At 35.3% G+C, this 24,403-nt stretch overlaps 2 protein-coding genes across 2 annotated transcripts; both read left to right on the forward strand.

Annotated features, from left to right (window-relative positions):
* Positions 1-9,337: 9,337 nt before the first annotated feature.
* Positions 9,338-11,110, forward strand: LOC112794899 (uncharacterized). The gene is made up of 3 exons (XM_025836868.1): positions 9,338-10,382; positions 10,552-10,869; positions 10,959-11,110. The coding sequence occupies exons 1-3, from the start codon at positions 9,338-9,340 to the stop codon at positions 11,108-11,110; spliced, it is 1,515 nt and encodes a 504-aa protein (XP_025692653.1).
* A 386-nt stretch (positions 11,111-11,496) lies between these two features.
* Positions 11,497-23,753, forward strand: LOC112796804 (uncharacterized). Its single transcript, XM_025839428.3, has 12 exons — positions 11,497-12,613; positions 13,125-13,209; positions 13,291-13,380; positions 13,771-13,844; positions 14,079-14,163; positions 14,276-14,365; positions 14,654-14,784; positions 16,402-16,483; positions 16,578-16,625; positions 16,920-16,992; positions 17,104-17,207; positions 23,136-23,753. Exons 1-12 carry the CDS (start codon positions 11,757-11,759, stop codon positions 23,253-23,255), a joined length of 1,839 nt encoding a protein of 612 aa, XP_025695213.1. The 5' UTR covers positions 11,497-11,756; the 3' UTR covers positions 23,256-23,753.
* Positions 23,754-24,403: the final 650 nt, after the last annotated feature.

A 24,403-nucleotide genomic window follows, 5' to 3' on the forward strand; every position in this document is an offset into this window, starting at 1 on the left:
ATGAGTTTGTGTGTTTTTCTGTGATTTCAGGTATTTTCTGGCTGAAATTGAGGGACCTGAGCAAAAATCTGATTCAGAGACTAAAAAGGACTGCAGATGCTGTTGGATTCTGACCTCCCTGCACTCGAAGTGGATTTTCTGGAGCTACAGAAGCCCAATTGGCGCACTCTCAACGGCATTGGAAATTAGACATCTTGGGCTTTCCAGCAATGTATAATAGTTCATACTTTGCCCGAGATTTGATGGCCCAAACCGGCGTTCCAAATCAGCTCAAGATTGCCCGGCGTTAAACGCCGAAACTGGCACAAGAATGGGAGTTAAACGCCCAAACTGGCACAAAAGCTGGCGTTTAACTCCAAGAGAAGTCTCTACACGAAAATGCTTCAATGCTCAGCCCAAGCACACACCAAGTGGGCCCGGAAGTGGATTTTTATGTCATTTACTCATCTCTGTAAACCCTAGGCTACTAGTACTCTATAAGTAGGACCTTTTACTATTGTATTGGAATCTTTTGATCACTTTAGATCTTAGATCATTGGGAGGTTGGCCTCACGGCCATGCCTAGACCTTGTTCTTATGTATTTTCAACGGTGGAGTTTCTACACACCATAGATTAAGGTGTGGAGCTCTGTTGTACCTCGAGTATTAATGCAATTACTATTGTTCTTCTATTCAATCCGGCTTATTCTTGTTCTAAGATATCACTTGTTCTTCAACTTGATGAATGTGATTATCCGTGACACTCATCATCATTCTCACCTATGAACGTGTGCCTGACAACCACCTCCGTTCTACCTTAGATTGAGTGGATATCTCTTGGATCCCTTAATCGGAATCTTCGTGGTATAAGCTAGAATTGATGGTGGCATTCAAGAGAATCCGGAAGGTCTAAACCTTGTCTGTGGTATTCTGAGTAGGATTCAATGATTGAATGACTGTGACAAGCTTCAAACTCGCGATTGTGGGGCATTAGTGACAGACGCAAAAGAATCATTGGATTCTATTCTGACATGATTGAGAACCGACAGCTGAATAGCCGTGCCGTGACAGGGTGCGTTGAACATTTTCACTGAGAGGATGGGAGGTAGCCACTGACAACGGTGAAACCCTACATACAGCTTGCCATGGAAAGGAGTAAGAAGGATTGGATGAAGACAGTAGGAAAGCAGAGAGACGGAAGGGACCAAGCATCTTCATACGCTTATCTGAAATTCCCACCAATGAATTACATAAGTATCTCTATCTTTACCTTTATGTTTTATTCATCATTCATAACCATTTGAGTTTGCCTGACTAAGATTTACAAGGTGACCATAGCTTTCTTCATACCAACAATCTCTGTGGGATCGACCCTTACTCGCGTAAGGTTTATTTCTTGGACGACCCAGTACACTTGCTGGGTAGTTGTGCGAAGTTGTGTTGATGCCATGGTATTGAACACCAAGTTTTTGGATTCATCACCGGGGATTATTTGAGTTGTGAAAAGTAGAGATCACAATTTTGTGCACCAGCCAGCCCCAAAATGTGATCAAAGGATCAAAAGATAATCCAGAGATGTTTAATACAATAGTAAAATGTCCTATTGATACTAGACTAGTTACTAGGGTTTACAGAAATAAGTCTAAATGTAGAAATCCACTTCCGGGGCCCACTTTGGTGTGTGCTTGGGCTGAGCTTGAGCTTTACATGTGCAGAGGCTTCTTTTGGAGTTAAATACCAAGTTGTAACGTGTTGTTGGCGTTTAACTCTGGTTTGTGATGTGTTTCTGGCGTTTTACTCAGAATGCAACATGGAACTGGCGTTAAACGCCAGTTTGCATCGTCTATGCTCGAACAAAGTATTGACTATTATATATTTCTGGAAAGCCCTGGATGTCTACTTTCCAACGCAGTTGAGAGCGCGCCATTTGGAGTTCTGCAGCTCCAGAAAATCTATTTCGAGTTCAGGGAGGTCAGAATCCAACAGCATTAGCAGTCCTTTGTCAGCCTGAATCAGATTTTTGCTCAAGTCCCTCAATTTCATTCAGAAAATACCTGAAATCATAGAAGAACACACAAACTCATAGTTAAGTTCAGAAATATGAATTTTGCATAAAAACTAATGAAAACATCCCTAAAAGTAGCTAGATTCTACTAGAAACTACCTAAAAACAATGCCAAAAGCGTATAAATTATCCGCTCGTCAGAGACATCAGTACAGCCAAGGTGCGGGGCGATTCGGGCCTTTGTGCTATAGGTTAGAACCAAAGAAGCAGTGTTCTCTAATTCAGAAGATCCGACTTTGTCTGTGGCATTTTGAGTAGGATCACCAAGGGAATGGACTGCTGGAACTTCACCCCTGTTCAAATCGGATGACCGCTGACATGGCATTTGATCTAAAGCAGAGGATATTAATAACTGCTGACCCGACATTAATCATATACATCCTGCCGTGGAATGAATCAATCAGAAGTTGGAGTAGATGGTGAGAAAAGTTGATCCAAAGGGAAGAAGCATCTCCGAAACCTCAATCGTTCTCATACCGTTGATTTCACACCTATCTAGTAACATTTTATTTATTTATTTATTTTATGCATTTTCTTGTGACAACTATATTTTCTATTTGCCTGACTAAGATTTGCAAGGTAACAATTGCTTGCTTAAACCAACAATCTCCGTTGCACTTGGACGACCTGTTGCACTTGCCAGTCTATCTATTTGAACACTGCGGAGCCAGTTTTCGCGCACCATTAAGGCCAAAACAATTTCTCAAAAATCTCAAAAGACATTTAGGTACTCAATCAAATAAAGTTATACATTAAAATCACGGTAAGGTTGGAAAGAAATTAAATTTTGTTGGAAGAGGAAAGTCTGGGGCAAAGTTTCAAACGACATAAACTCTTAAAGTTCATATTCAAATAGAATATGTAGAAAAGGTGCTGTAAAGTTAGAAAAAAATTCAAACTCTATTTAGAAAAAAATTTGAGGTAAATTCTCATAGTCAATAAAGGATATAAATGGTGTGTTGCAGATAGACAGATTTTTGTTGAATAAGAAAGTTTTCAGAATTTCATTTAGAGGAGTGCACGCTAAATTCAAAACAACTTTGTCAAATTTAAAGAATGGCTATGGATATGATTAAGCAGGAGAAGAGGCTTGAAGCTTGAAGCTTGTGGAGGAGAGGCAATTTGAGGTGCTTCGGCATTAGGGAGGAATCAGCCAAGGTATGGTTTTACTTTCTCATAGATAATATGTAATGTCATGTGAAAACTTACGCTAGGTGACTGTAGGTTAAGTTGAATTAGACGGGATCGTTAAGGCTTAGTACTATTTGTCAAGTTGTTGTGTTTGCTATAAAAATATGGTAATTAATGTTGTTTATGAGAGTTGGTGAATGATTATTGATGATTGTGAAGATTGATGATTGATGATGAGTATGTTTGTGTTTTCTCTCTGGTTGTAAGGGTGACAAGGCACCTATTCCCTCTAATGGTGAGAGGGGACATATTCCCTCTAATGGTGACAGGATACATGTTCCCTCTAATGGTGACAGGAAATTCTCCCTCTAATGGACAGCCGATGTGCTGAGATATTTGTGTGCAACAGAGAGACAATGCCCGGGTTAGCTACCTGACATGCCGGGTTGGCTGTATAACCAACAAATGAGCTCATTAGCCATAGGACAGGCATACATCATATGCATTTATTTGTTTTGTTTGAATGTGCTTTACTTAGGTTTTCCTATTTGATTATCTCTTCTTAATTGTTATATCCTCTATCTGCTGTAATTGCATTCTATCTGTGATTTCTTTGTTTGTATTGTTTGTTTTGAAGTAGTATTTGAAGGGTTAAGCTAGGATCTGAGTTATAAACTTAAAAACCTTAGATTATGTACCCAAAATCTAGTTTAGCTTATTCTTTAAGTTTGATTCTGAATGTTAGAGTTCTAGGATTGCTTCTGACTTTTTCGGGACCTTATATCTTATTTATGTGGGCACCATTACCAAGCTGAGAATCTTAGATTCTCATTCCACACATGTGTTGCTGTTTTCAGATGCAGGACATGAAGCACTGCACTGAGCATTTCGGAGACTCTTGAAAGCGAAGAACTATCTTGGGACTCGGTGGTTGTATTTGGTTTATGTTTATATATGTAAATAGATTCTCCACCTTGTATTTTATATTTTGTCCCTCCTAGGGTTGACTTGGAGAAGTAGTAATTAAGTTTATCTTTTGGTTTATTTTTGAGTTGTATATATATATATATATATATATATATATATATATATATATATATATATATATATATATTCTAGTCGGCATTTGCTTTGCAGTTAGAGTTTAGAGCTTGCTTATATACCTATCGCCTAAAACTTTTTTTATATACTTGTCTCTATGGTTTTCTATATAAGCCTTCTATCCAATCGCCTTTCGAGTGTGACACATTTTCAATATGGTTTTGATTATCCTTTCTTCCAAATCTCCTAGTTAAACTATTCTTCATAAATATATCTATATATGTACTTTTCTTTTTAAAGGTCGTAATACCTCGCCATCTTTGATTTATGTCCTAGATGTAAAGTTCTGTGTGGTATGGTATTACAATGGATGCCTCTGTGCCATTTAATGCGGTTAATTCAGCTTATTATCAGCCAATAATTGATTCTATTGTAAACATGAATGCAGGGTATAAAAAGCCAAATTATGGAAGAGTTCATCGGTATTTATTGAGTAATTTGGTTGAAGATGTGAAGAAAATGATTGAAGATTATCGTGAGATTTGGAAACAAACTGGATGTGCTATTATGGCTGATGGATGGACTAATTGTTGTAGGTGTACTTTAATTAATTTCTTGGTTTATTATCCTAAAGGAACTATTTTTCTAAAGTTAGTTGATGTTTCTCATTACTCGAAAACTACTGATGCTTTGTTTAAGTTGTTTAGGGATATTGTATTATTTGTTGGTCCTGAGAATATTGTGCATGTAGCGACAAATAATGCTACAAATTATTTTGCTACTGGAAGGTTGTTAGAATCTGAGTTTTCTAAACTGTATTGGTTTTCTTGTGCAACTCATTGTGTGAATTTGATGTTTCAGGATACTGAAAATTTGAATGAAGTGATTGAAACTGTGTCACAAGCTTCAATGATTATAAGATATATCTATATTCATTGTCATCCGTTGTACTTGATGAGAAAATTTACACGCGGGCGGAAAATATTTTGTCTAGCTCCAACTCGGTTTGTCACTAATTTTATTATTTTGCAAAGTATTTTATCTCAAAAAGATACTTTGAGACTTATCGTGACATCTAGAGAATGGACAAGCTCAGCTTACTCTAAAGAAATCAAAGCTAAAAAGTTTGCAGATCAAGTCTTAGATTCTAAATTTTAAAATCAATGCACTAATAATTGTTAATCTTATTGAGCCACTTGTTCGTGTATTGCTTATTATGGATAGTGAAGATACAACTGTAATCAATTTTCTTTATCAAGCTATTTATAAGGCTAGGAAAGAGACAGTGAAGAGGTTTCAAAAAGAAAGAAGGTTGTTGATCCTTATTTAAAGATTTTAGATACACATTGGGATTCACAATTTCGAAAAAATCTTCATACTACTGGTTATTGGTTAAATCCATTTTTTTGATGCTGAAGAATTTGAAAAGCACAAGCAAACAACTTTTGGCCTACTAGATGTCATTGAGAGATATGCTTGCGGTGATGCTGATTTGAATTCTAAGTTAACAAGTGAGATGAGAATCTTCAAAAATGCTAAACAAAACTTTGAAAGACAGTCTGCAATACGTGAAAGAAGCACATTGATGACTGGTGAATTTCTTATTAAAATTAGTATTTTATGATTGTGATATATCTATAATTTGATTTTTATGATTGTGATATATTATTTTCTTTTTATGCTAAGATCAATGGTGAAAATCTTATGGATATGGAGCACCAAATTTGTAAATCTTTTTAGCGGTTCGTATTTTGAGTCAAATTTGTAATTCTTTTGGTTGTGAGCGTAACTGGAGTATTTTTTTAATATATTCACTCAAAAAATAGAAATTGGTTAGAGAATAAAAAACTTGATGATCTTATTTATGTTCATTACAACTTAAAATTACAACAAAAATATTTTTTTATTATTCTTTCTTTAAGGCATTTTAACTCTTTAGTCATCATAAGAATAATAAAGTAAATTGATAATATAGAAATCAAATGAGAAAACAAAGTGATAATCCAATTTGTTTTTTTTTTTTTTTGTATTTGAGGATCATTCGAAATGGATATTGGAAGATTCACCATCATTTTTAACTCCCGAAGAAATTAATACTTTACGAAATGATCCTACAAATACGTCTCTTCAATTAGCTTTAGATGATTTATGATTATGATTTGTGAAAAATTATTCAAATTCTAGATCAATTCAATTTAGAAGATGATCGAAATGATGATAGAGCTAATAATAATTTTGTAGAAAATGCAAATCAGAATGAAACCAATCAAGATGTAGTTCTATATTTGTCAAATGAAGAAAGATACTTAGATTTTGAAATTACTCCTTAAATATAATCCATGAATTATTATTTTTATTATGTCAAATTAAGATACTAATGTAATAGTATTAATAAATTTTATGTTTATTTTGGTATTAGTTATTTTTAGAATTTGAGACTTAATTTTTGTTAAAATTTTAATAAAAATATTAAATATGTATTTTAAATTTTTGATTATTTTATATTTTTTGTTTTAACCGGTTTAATCAGTGACTTACTAATTAAACTAATGACTCAGTAACCAGACCGAATCATCACCTATACTAACTATTATGATTATAATATTCTATATTCAATCAAATATTAAATCAAAGTGTACGTTTTTTTTGTGATACTTTTTTAATTTTAATATTAGAAAAATGGTTGTATGTTGTATTATTATTAAAGTTAGTGTGTTTTACCGGAAATGGATTCTCTCCAGTGAAAAAAACACTTGAGAGAATAAAGTGTGATATTTTATCTTTAATTTTTTAAGTAGGAGCAAAATTAAATAAGAGAGAAAAAACAATGAAAAATTAGATTAACCACTGGACATCATCCATTTTTTTTCTATTAGAGAGGATCTACTCCCATGTTTTACCTACTTACGGAGGTCACATTCTTAGTGTGGTCACATGAAATTGAAAAGTCAATTTTTTTAATTTTATAAGTTTGACTCAGATTTTTTTATTTTAAATTTTATAAGTTTGACTTTTTGCAATTAAAGAAAAATCACTTACATTACTAAAAAATGAGACAAATTAAAAATGAGGAAGTATAAGGAGTTAATGAAGTATCTATACAATATATAATAAAGATTTAGGAATATTCGATTAAGTAGGATATCAGATGTTTATTATTCCTAATATCCAGATGATTATTCTAAATAATATAAGTGTATTATGTTTAAAAAATTAATAGTATTTTATTTTAAATGTTTATTTTTTTAATTTATATTAGATTTAATAAATAATAGTCTATTATACATATTGTATAAATATCAATGTTCTGAAAATCGGACCGGACCGGCAGGTTCAACCCGGTTAACCGAAAACTGGTCATTTAGCCGGTCCGGTCCATGCACAAAACTGCGCTGCGAAAAACCGGCAAAAAACCGGCTAAACCGGTGGTTAACCGGTGAACCGGACAAACCGGGCCGGTTTTTAAAGGTGCCGGTTTTTTCCCTTACTAGTCAAACGACGTCGTTTCTTTAAAAACAAAAAAAAAGAAAAAGGGGATGAAGAACGCGTGACTTCCTCCTAAGGCTGCCTGCTGCCACTCCCAAAATTGAAAAATGAAAACCCAAAGCCAAAATCCCTAATCTCCTTCTCCGTCTCCAAAATCTTCTCCCTAACCTGCTGCCACTCCCAACCATCAGCTCCACTCCCAATCTATTCTCCACTCTCCAACATTGAAGCAACTTCTGCATACAACGGATCAGAGGACGTCGTGAAGAACACCCGACGTTCGGCCACCTTCGGGCACCGTCGCCGACGTCCGTGCACCGGCGCGCACCGTCGCCCAAGCTCGCGCACCTGGGTTTCTGGGTTTCTCCGTTTCTGTCTTCTGGGTTTCTCCGCTTCTGGGTTTCTGGATTTCTGGGTTTAGGGCTTTTGGGTCCGTTTGTGGCTTCTGTTCGTGGCTTCGTGCTGTGTTGTTTTCTGGCTTTTCTTCGTTCTTCTCTTGAGGTAAGATCGGGTTTCTGGCGTCTCTAACTTCAGTGTATAGGAAAAGTGCTAAGATTGGGTTTCTGGCGTCTGTATACTGTTTCAATTTTTTCTGGCTTCTGTTCTTTTATTTATTTTTATATGATTAATCAAATGTGGAATGAATTTGTTGTATACTTGTATGTTGGATTTGATAATAAAATTGATGCATGTTGAAATTGAAAATTATGTTCTGCTCTGTTCTTCAAAATGGAACAGTATAATGATCAACATATTTGAGAATAAAATTATGTTCTGCTATGTTCTACTCTGTTCTTCAAAATTATGTTATGCTCTGTTCTTCAAAATTTTATTTGAGAATAAAATTGATGCATGTTGAAATTGAAATTGAAAATTTGTTGTATACTTGTATGTTCTGAATTTAGAGGAACAGTCACAAAATGATCAACAACAACAACATAATGCTGCTGGACAAGAATCTCAGACAGCTTCCTCTCGAGGAAAATCTGACCCGGCTTGGGAATATTTCACTGTGAAATATGATAAAAATAACAAGGCACAATATACGTGTATTTTTTGTTTGAACACTTATAATGGAGGGGGGATATATAGGATGAAATATCATCTTGTGAAAATTCCTGGACAAATCAAAGTATGTAGCAAAGTAACTGAAGAAGTGGAACTTCAATTCAAAAGGATTCTGATGGAAAACAAGAAAAATGAGATGGAGAAAAGAAAATTTGAGGAGGAGGCTTATGGTGGGGAAGCACATGCACAATAGGCTGAATCGCCTAACCCTATACGAGTTGTTGTTCCTACAACAACGAGAGACAAAGGAAAGAGAAGAGCTGTAGTAGCTACACAAATTGGAAGTTACTTTAAAGAAAGAACTACTCCAGGATCTCAACCGACTTTGAGAAGTGTTTTGGCTAGCAAGGAAATTGTGCACAAGGCTAAGTTGGGACTTGCCAAATGGATTGTTGATGCACGTATTCCTTTCAATGCAATTCAATCTCCTTACTTTCAACCTGCATTGGATGGTGTTGCTGCAATTGGACCTGGTTTTAAGGGACCGTCATATGATGAAATGAGAGTTCATTTGCTGGCTGATCTTAAGAGAGAGTGTCAGTTGCTGGTTGAAAAGTATAAGAGCTCATGAAAAAGCACGGGTTGTACACTGATGGCAGATGGGTGGATGATCAAAGGCAACGAACTTTAATTAACTTTCTAGTTTATTGTCCTGCTGGTATGTCATTTGTTAAGACTGTTGATGCTTCTGATGTGATAAAAACTGCTAATGCATTGTTTAATTTGTTTGCTGATGTTATTGAGTGGGTTGGGCCTAGTAACATTGTGCATGTGGTCACTGATAATGCTGCTAATTATGTATCTGCTGAAAAACTTATTCATGAAAAATACCCAAATATATTTTGGTCTCCCTGTGCTACCCATTGTATCAATCTTATATTGAAAGATATTGCAAGTATTCCTCATATATCTGACCTTGCTTCCCGTGCTTCAAAAGTGACTGTGTTTGTCTACAATCATATGATATTATTGTCTTGGCTTAGAAAAAGAAAAAGTTGGACAGAAATTGTTCGACCAGGAGTCACACGTTTTGCCACTGTTTTCATTACTTTGAAAAGTATATATGATCACAAGGTAGATTTGCAGACATTGATGGTAGACCAATATTTTACTTCTCATAAGTTATCCAAAAGTGCTAATGGAAAGATGGTTAGCTCAATTGTCTTGGACAATAAGTTTTGGCAAGACTGTCTTACCACTGTGAAAATTGTTGGTCCTCTTATTAAGTTGTTGAGGCTTGTTGATGCTGATGAAAAACCCTCTTTGGGAATTGTGTATGAAGACATGCAAAGAGCAAAAAAGGCTATCAAGACCATGTTCAGAAATCGGAAAGCTGCTTATACGCCATACACAAGTATCTTGAAAATGAGGTGGGATAAACATTTGAAGCGTGATCTCCATGCGGCAGCGTACTTTTTAAATCCGGGCATTTTCTACAGTGAGGGTTTTGTTGAGAAGGCAAATGTTTTGAGATCTTTACTTGATTTGCTTGATGTTGAAACACTTTGTGATGACTCAGTTGCTGCAATGCAAGAGATACAGCTGTATCGAGATTGTAAAGAAAGTTTTGGGAGGGAAAGTGCTAAGAGAGCGGCATCAAGACTCGAACCTGGTAAGTTATTTGACTTATTTTATTTCATATCCAAGTTCAGTTTAGTTTCAAAGTTTATTATGTTGGGTGATAATTGGTAAACAGTAAAAAGTATTTGATTTTTATACCTACGTAGGTGAATGGTGGAGGCTACACGGTGGGAGTGCTCCTAATTTGTAAAAAATGGCAGTTCGTCTTCTTCATCAAACCTCTTCTTCATCTGGATGTGAGAGGAACTGGAGCCTTTTTGAACAAATCCATTCAAGGAGGAGGAACCGATTAGAGCATCAAAGGTTAAGTGACATTGTTTATGTCACTTATAACCTATGCCTTCAATCTAGGTTGCATCGAAAGAAGAGAAATTATGACCCAATTGACATTCAAAGCATTGACACAGTAGATTTTTGGGTAATGGCAGATGAGGATGATCCTGAATTTACTAATGGAGATGTTGAAGGCATTGAAAGTTTAATATACACTGATAATGCTATGCCTTCGTATCCTAATGGTGAGTGACATAGCAAACTTTATTTCCTTCCATAAAGATACATGTCGTTAACATTGATTTCTTATTGAGTTTTCTTTCTATTTTATTAGATGGTGGAGACATGGAAGTTGAAATGGATATGCCTGATGTTGTAATTGAATCCTCAAATACTTCTTTTGATGGTATCTCTGAAGATGCTGGCTTTGGATTACCTGTTTATGATGGAGATATCGGAACACTTAATGATGATTATGACTTCTGATGAGTAGTGTCTTTGTTTAGTTGAAGTATTGTTTGTTGAACATTGTTTCTTTTGGTTGCAAAACATTGTGTTTGTCATTTGTCATTTATGTGCGTTTTGAATATTGTCATTTGAAATTGTTTATGGCCTTTTAATAATAAATTATGTATTGTTTATTTTGTGAAATTGTTAAATTTTGAATCTTATAAGTTTAAAATTATTGAATTTAACTTTTTTAAATTATGTCTTCAATCTTTTATAATTTCACTCTATATATAATTAAATCGGTTCAATCACAATTAAATTATTGAACCATTAAATCAGTCACTTGACCGATTCAATAACGGGTCCAATTTTCGCAACCTTGATAAATATTCTATTAATTCCTAGTGGGATTCATTAAAAATACGTTCGGTTTACGTTTTTTATTTTTTAGTATTTTTTATTTTTATTTTTAGAATCGAACGCACTCTAATTTCGCGTCTTTGAAATTTGCGGTTTGCTAAATTTTACGCCGTGGTTTACCTATGAAATTGCAAAACATAAACTTCACCTCTTACTGTATACTATGGACTGCTTAGCTCAGCCAATTCAAGCTCATGCCAGAGTTTGAATTCGCAAAACTCAGAGACCAGAGATAGACTTCACAACCTCGATTGGTGCAACAATGGAGGAGATATCCAATTTTCCATTAAACCCAGAGCCCGCAGAAGAAGAAACCCTGCAGTCTCAGATGCAGGAATCTACTCCCGACCGTAAATCCATGCGAACAACCAAACCCGGCATCAAGCGCCTCATCCTCAGCCTCACAGTGCTCTTCTCATTCATTATAGGTTTCCCGTTCCTCTGGAAATCCATCGAAATCTACCGCGCTCCACTCCCCTTTGACCGAATCGAGTCCTTCTCCTCGCAATTGGAGTCCGATCCCTTACACTTCCCCTGCCGATTCCAAGCCATATTCGTCGGCTTTGACTTCTCCGCTTCTCGTGGCCTTGGTCCAAACGACGTCGCAGCAGCAATTACCCACAAGATGTCCCAACTGAACCCTAACTCCTTGCGATGCGGCAATTGCGGCGGCGGTGACTACGACGTCTCTGTGGTCATCGATTCAGGCTCCAGTTGCGCGCAGACGGAGGGTTCGGAAGCTCGGTGTCCGTTGAAGTGTGGTGAAGTTGTTTTTGGCGGGAAGTTGAGTGACGAAGATTTTGATGAGATGCTGAAGCGTTGTTTGGGGAATGTAGACGGTGGAGGGAAGGGCTATAGTGTTGTGGTTTTTAATGGGGACAAGGAGGAAGGGGAAGTGAGGGCTGTGGTGGGTAAGTACCGGCATGCGTGGGTACTCGGCCACGTTTCGGAGGATGAGGCGGTTTCAAGGACAGCTGAGATCTTTGCCAGGGTGTTTATGAATGGCGGGAATGAAGGGAATTCGATTCGCAGTGAGTTCATGCCGGTTGGTGCTGATGGCAGGATTGTTCTTTCCTTCAGTTTGCTCAATGCAGAGCCACAAGATTGGATATATGATTGGTATGGATTGTGAAATTGAGACTCCATTTCAGTGTTGTTTTAATGAGGTTGTTTTATTTCAATTTTTTTTTTCTTTCAAAAACTAGCTATTGATGTTTTTTATAAATAGGAATTAATGTTCCATTTACTGACAGTGTAAAGAGTCACTGTCAGCAAATGAAAATACAATTAAGTGTCAGATTAGTATACCCTTTACAATAGTACCCATCATGATTTCTCACTTGCAATTTGATTGATTGGATAGTGTAAAACTTTTTACATTGCAGAGCATAGAAATTCATCTTAGATGGATGATAAGTATTTATTTTGCTATGCTGTATCTAGATATGTTATTTATAAGTTAGGCACTCAGAATTCACATGTTTTAAGTGGTGACATAGAGGCTTTAACAGTTATTCTAGATCGTTGTTGAACTGTTCTTTTGCTTTTATATGTGTTGTCATGAATATTATTAGCTTAGTTTTCTTTGAAAGAGTTTCATCCTGAAGTTTCTGTGGTGATCTTAATATAGGAGTTTTCATGAAATTGACAAGACTCTGTTGCAACCTGTGATCCAAGCTTTGCAACCTATAGCAAACATAACGGTTGAAAGCCAGGTATAGCCTTTTATACATTTGATGGTTAAAAAGTCGTGGCATTGTTTAGATTTGAATGATTTTATTGTTCCTAATTGGCAGGTTTTATACTACACGCCAAAGTCTTCCTTTTCGTACTGGGATGATATACATGGAAGCCACATATTCAGTACCAAGGATCTTCCTTTCTTTGTATACATTCTCTTTGGTCTTGACTTATTTATAGTTTGTAGCAAATTTACCATTATTTAGTTCTAACTTTTAGACCCTTTCTACTTTTGTATCATTGGATAGATGATGTGCCTTTCTACCCAAAAATATTTGATTTGTTGGCATAATTAGTGATTATCAGATAAAGTCACAGCGCTTTGATCATTTAGAAGTTCGTTTGTCTATTGAGTTATGCATATGTCTTTTGTAGAGATGGTTCAACTTACGTGAGTTCTTTATCACTGCTAATGCATTAGAAAGTATATGCAGAACCTTGCAATTTTTCTTGTAGTATTTACTTAATATCTATCTGAGATACAACAATAATAAATTTGGTGATGTATTTGATGTAAATATTTTGATGTTGAACAGCTTAATTCAAATGAGTGGCATCTAGATACTTCAGTTGCAGCAGGAGGGAGATCTAAAGTATTGCAACTTGTGGTGTATACTCTTCAGCTCAATCCTAGATTTATTTACTTCTTTTCATAATCTAAGAATTCGTTTCTTCTTTTACTTTTGATAGCCTTCCTAGTGCTAGCATTAAATGGAAAAAATTGAAATTTCTTCTGTCTCATTGTCTCTACTGCTATTACAATTCTCTATTGTGATTAGTTTGTTGATTCTGATCTGCGTTTAGACAGAGCTTACATTAAATGTTTCCTTGTATATAATGGCAGGTATATACCATCTGCAAAGGAATGTCCTCTGCAATTGGAGCTTCCAAATGGAGATCTCTCTAAGACTAATGGCTTTATATCTCCTGTTATTCATCTCACCTTCAAAATTTCCTTACTTTATCATTTTGTAATATTACATGTCTTATAAAATTCCAAATTTGTGATTGTTATGAAGAGCCTATTTTGGAATATTGCAGATGTGGGGTGGTGTTGTTGTATGGAATCCCGAAAGTTGTGTAAAGGATTTGGAGAGTAAAGATCCAGACAGACGTGTGATTTCACCCCAGGTTTTCCTTTTAGTTTGTTAACACTCATTAATCAAAATCTTAAATTATATACATCGAAAGTAACCCAATTTTTGGAAAATTTTATTCTGTTTATTTTCAACCCAGTGTAATAAGTTCTCATTAACAAATAATTGATATATCTGAGCCATTACAATTCAGCAATTATTTTAAAGCACTTTTATTTATGTTCTGGTTTAGATAGAGAATATTATGCTATTTGTTTATGCTGGTATACATAGATATCATAAGTTCAGTTTCTAAACATGGAAACATGCATATTATGAACAGAATCTCCAGAAGCTTTTTGAAGTTCTAATGGGGCAGTTGCGGCAACTCCTTGGTCTCAAGTCTGATAACCTATATGTTGGTCAATCAGGGGCATACATCCTCCTAGGGAGTGAAAGAGGTTTTACAGAATGGTAAGAGTAATAATCCTTTTTGTATTCTTTAGAAAACATTAATTACATGTTTTGAATAGGAATTTTCTTTGACCTGTTAAAATTATTTTGGAAGCTTGATAGTGCTATGTGTCCTAAATTGCATGTCACAAGCTCCTAAATGGACATATATATTAAAAGGGGGAATCTCATTCAATTAAAGAAATTTATAATTCATTATGTATCCTTTAGGTTCTGCTCTAATAATACAATTCTTCGAGGCATAACAAATTCATTTCCTTTGTTTTATGGGAAATATTTCCGAGTTATATTGTCTGTATTCTCTGGTGTATCTTCTTGGAAATATTTTAAAATTTGTTTCTTTCTTTTAATGGAAAAAGCATTTTCTGAAATGTAATTTCCTACACCTGATATAAGCCATATAACAGTCAAAGGAAAGTGTTCTCTCTGGGTGTGGAAAATACGATTTCTCCTTTTCTTAACAAGCTGGTGTTTAAAAATTTAGAAAATGCGTTGCTTCCTAATTTCTATAAAAATCTTTCATCTGAAAACAACTTTAGGAAATATGCTTACATGAAATCCTTTTTCTGGAGGCAAATTTGTACCTATATCATTTGCCAATATAAACTTGTTGTCAAGTAATTATCAATAAAACAAGGATAGTTTTCTCCTTTGATTTGTTCCATAAAATAGCTGCAGTAAATTTACCTCTCAATTTCAACTTTCAAGGAAAACAACAGTGGATGGTGGGTGGTGAAAATCGACATGAGAAGAACTTAAATATACTCTAGAGATGAGAATGTTGCTATGCGTTAGTGGAACACTAAATGTAATAGCTTTTGGAATGAATGATATGGGAGAAAGTTGGAGAAACCTCTATTGGAAGGAAGAATATTGCCATAGATAGCTTGGTCATACGATGTAAAAAAGACATAGAATCCTCACTAAATGGAATACATCCGATAGAGAATAGCAGGTAGGTTTAGAGGGAGAGCAACAAGAACTATATATATGATCATATGAAACCAGGAAAACTAAACTTGTTTGGGTTTAAAGATTATTTTCTGTATTCCTTTTCTATTTTTTTTTAGTTAAAACTCCATATTATTTTCAACATATCAAAAAATTCTAGTAGTGTCTTTATATTTATGTGGCTTTTGATCGGAAGCAATGTCATCATTTGATCAGTGTTCATCTGCACCTTAAAGAAAAAACACTTGGCTGTTATTGGTGGTGAGGTTTAGGAGTATGAAGCGATCCTCATCGATGTTTTTGTTATTTGTTTTTGTTTTCCTGCATTTTAATACAGCTATACTCATTCTATACTGTTGTCAGTCTGTGATAATACATAGTTTCTATTCATTCTGATTTACTGGTACTGCCGTACCTCTCTAACACTTTTAATATGTTCCCATTGAAGTTAACTAAATGCATTTTCATCCTTGTTTCTTATCTCACTGAAATTGACTCTTATCTTCTTTGGATGATATAAGTAGAATTTGTATATTTATTTATATATTCATTTATATCAAAGGCATTTATTACTATTATTATTAGTATTTCTTTTGTTTAAAAAAAAAATATTCCTTAATAATTAAACTGCAGTGAATATAATTTTTGTCAGTGGATTTTATGTAGGGAGTTGGATGTTTTGTCAGGGAAGCATGTATGCTTTAATTTACATTCATGTGCGACGACACTTGGATCTCTTTCCAGATTGGTATATTTATCAGTTATCAGCTGAGTGTCTTTAAATTTTAAAATGGCTATTCTTTGCTAAATGCTTTTCAATCTGAAATTCCATTTCTACGCAGGTTCAATCATTGCCAAGAATGATTATCATTGATGAAATTGGAAAACAGGTGATTGTAAATGTTTCTTGGTTGTTGTAGATTGGATTATGTGTTTTTAACATGGACTATGATGTCAACCACATTCCATTGGTTGAAATGTCCTGTGTTTAGTGCATATAGCATAATTCATTTTTCCCCATTTCACATCTAAATATCTTATGTTTATAATATTGAATTTCAGATTTTTGCTGGAAACTCTGTCTAATATTTTCTTTTGTATATATTCTCTGTACGTTAACTTTTAATTTTTAAAATATGGATATTAAATTCTTTACCTCCTGAATGTTATGTGTTGATGAGCAGGTGAAGTTTTCTCTGGAAGCTGCAAAGTTTGCTCAAAGTTATGCATCTACTGGAATTTATAATGCATCTGCTGGTATCTTTCCTTTAAGCTTATTTCAATTTTTAAAAGGTTATTAGTGGCGTTGATGAAGATATTTAGGCTGCTGTTTGTTACTAAAATATGACCAATCTCTTTTCTTGTCAGTATCATCAAGGCAAGCAAGATCTCTGGTGGAGAATGCCTTTTTCCATCCTTCAATTATGTCTATCAGCTACTATTCGTTTGAGCATTGTTTTGCCATCTATTCGGTTAGTTCTTTTAGCCTGGTATATGTAGATCAATACTTGATGTTTGCATCATTCAATCGTTTGAATGCACTTGTTTCCGGTGGCAGATCTTGGGAAAAAAATTAGGAGGTCCAAATATATAATTAGGTATACAACAACAACAAAGCCTTGTCCCACTAAGTGAGGTCGGCTACATAAATCAAATGACGCTATTGTGTTCTGTCATGTATTATGTCTACAGAGAGACCGTTTACATGTAGATCTTGTTTGACCACCTCATGGATGGTTTTCTTAGGTCTTTCTCTGTCTTTCGTCCTTTGTCCATCTTCAATCTCATCCACCCTCCTGACTGGATGTTCTATTAATCTTCTTCTCACATATCCAAACCACCTGAGACGTGATTCAACTATCTTTTCCACAATGGGTGCTACTCCAACTCTCTCCCTTATATCTTCATTCCTTATTTTATCCAATCGCGTATGACCACTCATCCATCTCAACATCTTCATCTCTCCCACACTCAGCTTATGTTCGTACTCTCCTTTAGCCGCCTAACACTCCGTACCATACAGCATAGCCGGTCTTATAATGGTGCGATAGAATTTACCTGTAAGTTTTAGAGGCATTTTTTGTCGCATATAAAACCAGATGTACTCCACCATTTTGACCAACCTGCTTGGATCCTATGATTTACATCCTGTTCAATCTATCCATTATCCTGTATGATGCACCCAAGATACTCAAAACTTTTAATTTTTCGTAGGATGTTTTCTCCAATCTTCACCTCTATATTGGAGTTTTTCCTTCTCGAACTGAACTTGCATTCCATATATTCCGTCTTGCTACGGTTTATGCGCAGACCATACACTTCTAAAGTTTCTCTCCATAACTCCAACTTCTTATTTAGGTCTTCCCTTGACTTTTCCATAAGGACGATATCATCGGCAAAAAGCATGCACCATGGCACAAGCTCTTGAATGTGCTCTATGAGTACTTTCAAGACTAATGTGAAAAGGTCCTTGACTCTTCCATAAGGACGATATCATCGGCAAAAAGCATGCACCATGGCACAGGCTCTTGGATGTGCTCTGAGTACTTCCAAGACTAATGTGAAAATGTATGGACTTAAGAATGATCCCTAGTGCTCCTATACCAATAGGGAATTCCTCTGTCACACCACCTTGAGTCTTCACACTAGTTGTGCCCCATCATACATGTTTTTAATTGCTCGAATATATGCGATCCTTACTCTTCTCTTTTTTAAAACCTTCCATGAGACCTCCTTTGATACCTTATCATACGCTTTTTCCAAATCAATAAACACCATATGTAGATCCCCTTTTATTACTACGATACCTCTCCATCATCCTTCTTAATAGGTATATCGCTTCAGTGGTAGATCTGCCTGGCATAAATCCAAATTGGTTCTCTGTTACTTGTGTCTCTTTTCTCAACTTCCGTTCTATCATCATTTCCCATAACTTCATAGTATGACTCATAAGTTTAATCCCTCTATAGTTTTCGCAACTTTGTATATCCCCTTATTCTTGTATATAGGTACCAAGGTACTTTTTCTCCACTCATCAGGTATCTTCTTTGACTTTAAAATCTCATTAAAAAGTTTGGTTAACCAGTTGATGCATTTTTCTCCAAGACCCTTCTAAACCTCAATCGGGATATTATTAGGTCCTACTGCTCTGCCATTTTTCATCTGCTTTAGAGCCTCTTTTACCTAGAATTCTCGAATCCTTTGATAGTAGTCAAAGTCTTGATTTTCTTTCCTTGTGCATAATCGACCAAGACTCGGAAGAGTCTTCTGTTCCTCATTAAATAACTGGTAGAAGTAGCTCTTCCACCATTCATTAATCTTCTCCTCTTGAGCTAACACCTCTCCATCTTTATCTTTTATGCACTTAATTTGATCCAAATCTCTCGTTTTTCTTTCCCGGCTCTTTGCGATTCTATATATACATTTTTCTCCTTCTTTCGTGCCCAAAGACTAGTAGAGACCCTCATATGCTATTGTTCTTACTTCACTTACAGCCACTTTTGTCTCTTTTTTAATCGCCTTATATTTTTTCCAGTTATCTGCATTGCGGCATAAAGACCACTTTTTAAAACATTCCCTTTTTATCTTTATCTTTTCTTGTATACTCGCATTCCACCACCAGGACTCCTTGTTTCTTGGTCATATTCCTTTAGATTCACCAAAATTTTCTTTTGTTGTTCTTCTAATAACTTCTGCCATCTCCTTCCACATCTCTTCCGCGCTTCCATTCCCATCCCACTTTGCCTCTTCTCCTACCCGTCTTAGGAAGCTTCTTTGTTCCTCACCTTTCATCCGCCACCACCTCGTTCTTGAATTCTTCGTATGATGTCTTTTTCTCGACTTTTGCTCCACGTGAAAATTCCTGATGAGCACCCTATGTTGTGTTGTCAAACTCTCTCTCGGGATAATTTTACAGTTAATGCAAAATTTACGGTCAACTCTCCTCAACAAGAAGAAGTCGATTTGAGAGTTTGTCATGCCACTATTATAGGTTATAAGATGTTCGTCTCTCTTTTTAAAACATGTATTTGCGATGAGAAGATCAAATGTTGAGGAAAAGTCCAAAATAGTTTTACCTTCGGCATTGATCACCCCGAAACCATGGCCTTTGTGAATACTCCCATATCCAGTCACTTCTCTCCCAATATGGCCATTTAAATCTCTTCCTAAGAAAATCATATCTTCCAAAGGTATGCCTTGAACCAAACTCTCTAGATCCTCCCAAAACCTTATTTTGTGTTGTTCGTCCGAACCCACTGCGCTAATCACATGAAAAACACCTCCCTCCACCACAAGTTTGATAGAGATGATCCGATCTCTCACCCTCTTGACATCCACTACGTCCTTCTTCCACTACTTATCCACAATTATTCCAACCCCATTCCTATTCTTCACATTTCCTGTATACCAAAGTTTGAAACTAGAAGTATCCAACTCTCTAGCCTTTGCACCAACCCATTTCGTTTCTTGTAGGCACATAATGTTAATCTTCTTCCTTGTCATGGTGTCCACCACTTCCATGGACTTTCCTGTTAGAGTGCCTATGTTCCATGTCCCAAATCTCAACCTTCTGTCGTTTCGACCTTTACCTTTTACTTTGTGAACTAGCTTATTTAACCTCGTCCATTCACGAAAACGCGAGAACCCTTGCTCATTTAACACTACATCCGGGCACTGATGCAGCGGCTCTTGCTTTGACACCGTACTCGAGCCATACGGCGCGTTGCTTCCGGGCAACGATCTAGCTTTAGCGCAATAATGTCTTTGATTCATGTCATAGGAGTTCGGCTATATTTTTATGTTGGTTGTCGAAGACCTAACACAACCCTCATACTTTATCCGGACTTGGGACCGGCTATGTACCGCAAGTGTAACATACGCGGAGTTAAATATATAATTAAGTATATATTATGTAAAAGTATTGATATTCAAATTAAATGTGTTAATTTTTTAACTTTTCAATAATTATAAATTCATAATTATACTATTGTAATAAATTCTAAAAAAATTGAAAAATTATAATTAACATAATAGCATATAAAATTACAATAAATAGATATTTTTGTTTGTCCAAATCATTTTTTTTAAAATCAATAAAAAAATATAAAAAGATAAACTTAAAACATAAGAATTTTTCTATTTGATTTTATCGTACTACTTATTCTATTATGTAATAACATACTTTAACAGCGACATAGAAAATATTTTAATAAACACTTATACTGATAAACACTTCCACTAATAAAATCATGTGCCATTAGTTATCCATTTTATAGTTTAGTTGAAAAGTAATTTTGTATTATAAAGTAAAGTTAATAAAATAGTATAAACTCACTTGTTTTTATTATTTATCAAAAAAATTTATTATTTGATAGTTGGATTCCATTTAGTAAAATCATTATAATTTGAAATAATTAACTTATCCTTCTAATTACAAACTTAAGAAATATTGCTTATAATAGTAATATGAAATCATGATATAAATAAATAAAAGAAAAAATAACTATTTGTACTTATGAACTTTATGAATACTGACAAAAGTACCTATTAAATAGAAAAACTAACGTACCAATAAAATATAGGTTTCGTATGCCAAAAGTATCAAAATTCTATTTTTTTTGTTGACTTTTTAATAAAATTTCCAAATTATCCCCGTCATTTATCTTCATCTTGACTCTCTTTGTAATCCTCCCATTGCGAAATCCATGTTGAAAACACAGAAACAGGGCACACAAATAGCGTTGCATTGCTCTCCCCATCACCAACATCAAGGCTCTTAACTTTATCAAGAGCAATAAGAGAGAGCAGAGTGAGAGCCTTTCCGAGCCCCATTTCATCGGCTAGGATCCCTCCCCTCAAAGGCTTTGCCTTTACACACGACTTAGGGCTGGAAGTGAGTCAAGCTAGCTCGAGCTCGACTCGTTAATAACTCGATAAGTTAGGTTGGTGAGCTGTGCTTGAGCCTGAAATTGAGCTCATAAATTAAATGAGCCGAGTTTGGGCTTGGATAAGTTCAATGAGCTGAGTTTGGGCTTGGATAAATTAAATGAACCAAGTTTGAGCTTAAAAAATAGGCTCGATTGTTAGGGAGTTGAGTCGTGAGCAAAGCTTAATTTTCGTGAGTCGAGCTTGAGCTTGGTCTAGCTCGGCTCAACTCGACTCACTTCTAGTTCTACGCACGTGCTCTTTTAACCAGGTTGAAGAACTGTCCCCCTTCTCTCTCCTCCAAAACGGCGGAAGCTCCATGCTTTCCTCTCTGTTAGGGAGCCACCACAGCCCTTCCTTCTGGTGTTGTAGAAGCTTCGTCCTCCAGTGATTGAAGAACAAGGTTTTTGGCAGCCAAGTTGTGGGTGAGGCTCCTGAAAATGAGGTCAATAGCTTCGAACTTCTTAAGGGCTGAGATGGCAGCGATAACCTCCGAGTTGTGGAGGAAAGGGTGTTGGTCAGAGAGATTGAAAGAAATGGTGGGGATAATTTGGAAATTTTATTAAAAAGTCAACAAAAAATTAGAGTTTTGATACTTTTGTTATACGGAACCCATCTTGTATGGGTACAATGTTAGTTTCATGGGTATTTTTGTTAGTTTGTAAAATTTAGGGGTATAAATAATTGTTTTTTCTAAATAAAAATAGAAAAATAAAGATTTGATGATATAGAAAGAAAAAGTAAACGATATATATCCAATGGATATTAAATTAAAATAAGGGATAAAGTTTACATTTTGTCTCTAACATTTGTGATTTTGTTTTTTCAAAAATATCCATAACGTTTAATTGCATTCAATTTTGTTTCTAACATTTTCAATTCATTTAATTTTGTCCCTAAGGTTTTACGTGTAATTGATGTCTAAGGGTAATTTGGAAATAGATCAGAAACGTTAATGACAAAATTGAATGAAACTAAACGGTTAGTGTTTTTTTTGAAAATGATCACAAATGATTGTGACAAAAAGACATACTTTACTCCTTATAATAAGAGATGAACCAAGGACCATAGATTATTGAAGACTTACAAGAAGAGTGAAAGCCAAATCATAACCTTTTATACACATGAAAGTAGTAGTCTTGGGGGGGCCATAGCTCCCATTGTCCTAAAGAAGCTCCGTCATTGCTTGTTTCATTTTGGCATTAATAATGAGGGAATGCAGATATGTATAAGCCCACATACGCTGAAAACTGGATCCTCTTTAGCTGGATGAGAATTTTATAATAAAACGAGACATATAATAAGGGATTAGAAGAACCATGGTGCTCATCAAGACTCGAGTGCAATACATGGAAGCTTGAACGAAATGCTTATAGGCTATAGCCCGGGAAATGAACTCAGATGTACTCATAATTTTAAGCTACAAGTTGACATTTATTTATCTTTGATGTCTATATTTTTTTCTATTGCTGCAGCCATTTTTTCTTCCGGTTACAATGCATGTCATCCTAGCTGCTTTGAGAGAATGGAAAAGATACAAGCAAGAAAATAGGAAGTACTTGGCATGGAAAGCCAAAGAAAGAATTGTATCTTAATTCGCATTACAAGAGATCACATTCGACAGTGCAATGTAGCTAGTTTTCAAGGTACTAAGAACTCCAATATATGATTAAGCAGTGCAACCCAGCAAAACTCTTCTTTCTCTGCCTCCAAAATCTGCTTCCTTTCTCTTGTCTTCCTAAAGATTTATAATCTTGACATCGGAGAGCTATTTGATGTAATTGGGGCAAGGCAACATGAACAGAGGGTCCGAGGATCGCGGTTGTACGCTTGTACCATGGGTAAGAAATTAAGGGGAAAAAGATACGCATCACAGAATGAGTTAGTGAATTTGGGCAAGTATGCATGCAATTTCTTCATTCTGTGAACAAAAAGTGATGCCATTGGCTAGATTTTGTTATATTGTGCTTGTCAATAAACCTGATTAATATATATTTTGACGTTCTCAAGACATTGTAATTCTCATTTTCGTACCCTTCATCAGACTGTAAGCCAAATTATCAGAGAACAATATAGCATCTTCTAATCGTCCAGTTTTCTTTGTGGGATATTGATCTTAGAGAACAATTTTGTTGACCCATTTGAGTGTAACAAGCAGCTCTCTTTTAGATCGAGGCCTGGAAAGTCAAATAAGTCAGCAAACTAGCTGGGACTAATTTACGGGTGAATCAGTTCTACAATATTACTGTTCATACCCTAATCCAAATACATAAAGCTTGATCCAATGAAGATAAAGACCCACCCAAAAAAAGGGCGGCTTCTTCTACTTGTCTGATCTCATGAGGTTGGGTACGATAAGCGATAAGGATGTCTAGTCCTGCTTATTTAAATAAGTAATTACCTTCTCAAATATCTGCTATTATATTTACATCTTTTAGAAGGTAGATCTTAACAAACCTCTAAGATAAAAAGAATAGTTATCCATTTATAAAAGTGAAACTATTCCTAAAGGTGGTTATTTATTCTACTATGAATATTCTACTATAAAATTTATGTATAGATATTTTATTTTATCTTTTTTTTCATAGTATATTCTAACATAACAGATCAAAGATTAATTTGTCGTGAATTTGAACTCCATTTAAGAGTTTGTCATTGTCCAATAAATTATATATACAAAATAAAATTTAAATTTGTGACACTTGCTTAAATGAATTATTGATATTCTAAAACATATTTCAAA

Source organism: Arachis hypogaea, chromosome 4 (genome assembly GCF_003086295.3).
Source record: "Arachis hypogaea cultivar Tifrunner chromosome 4, arahy.Tifrunner.gnm2.J5K5, whole genome shotgun sequence".
In the NCBI taxonomy this organism is placed as follows: domain Eukaryota; kingdom Viridiplantae; phylum Streptophyta; class Magnoliopsida; order Fabales; family Fabaceae; genus Arachis; species Arachis hypogaea.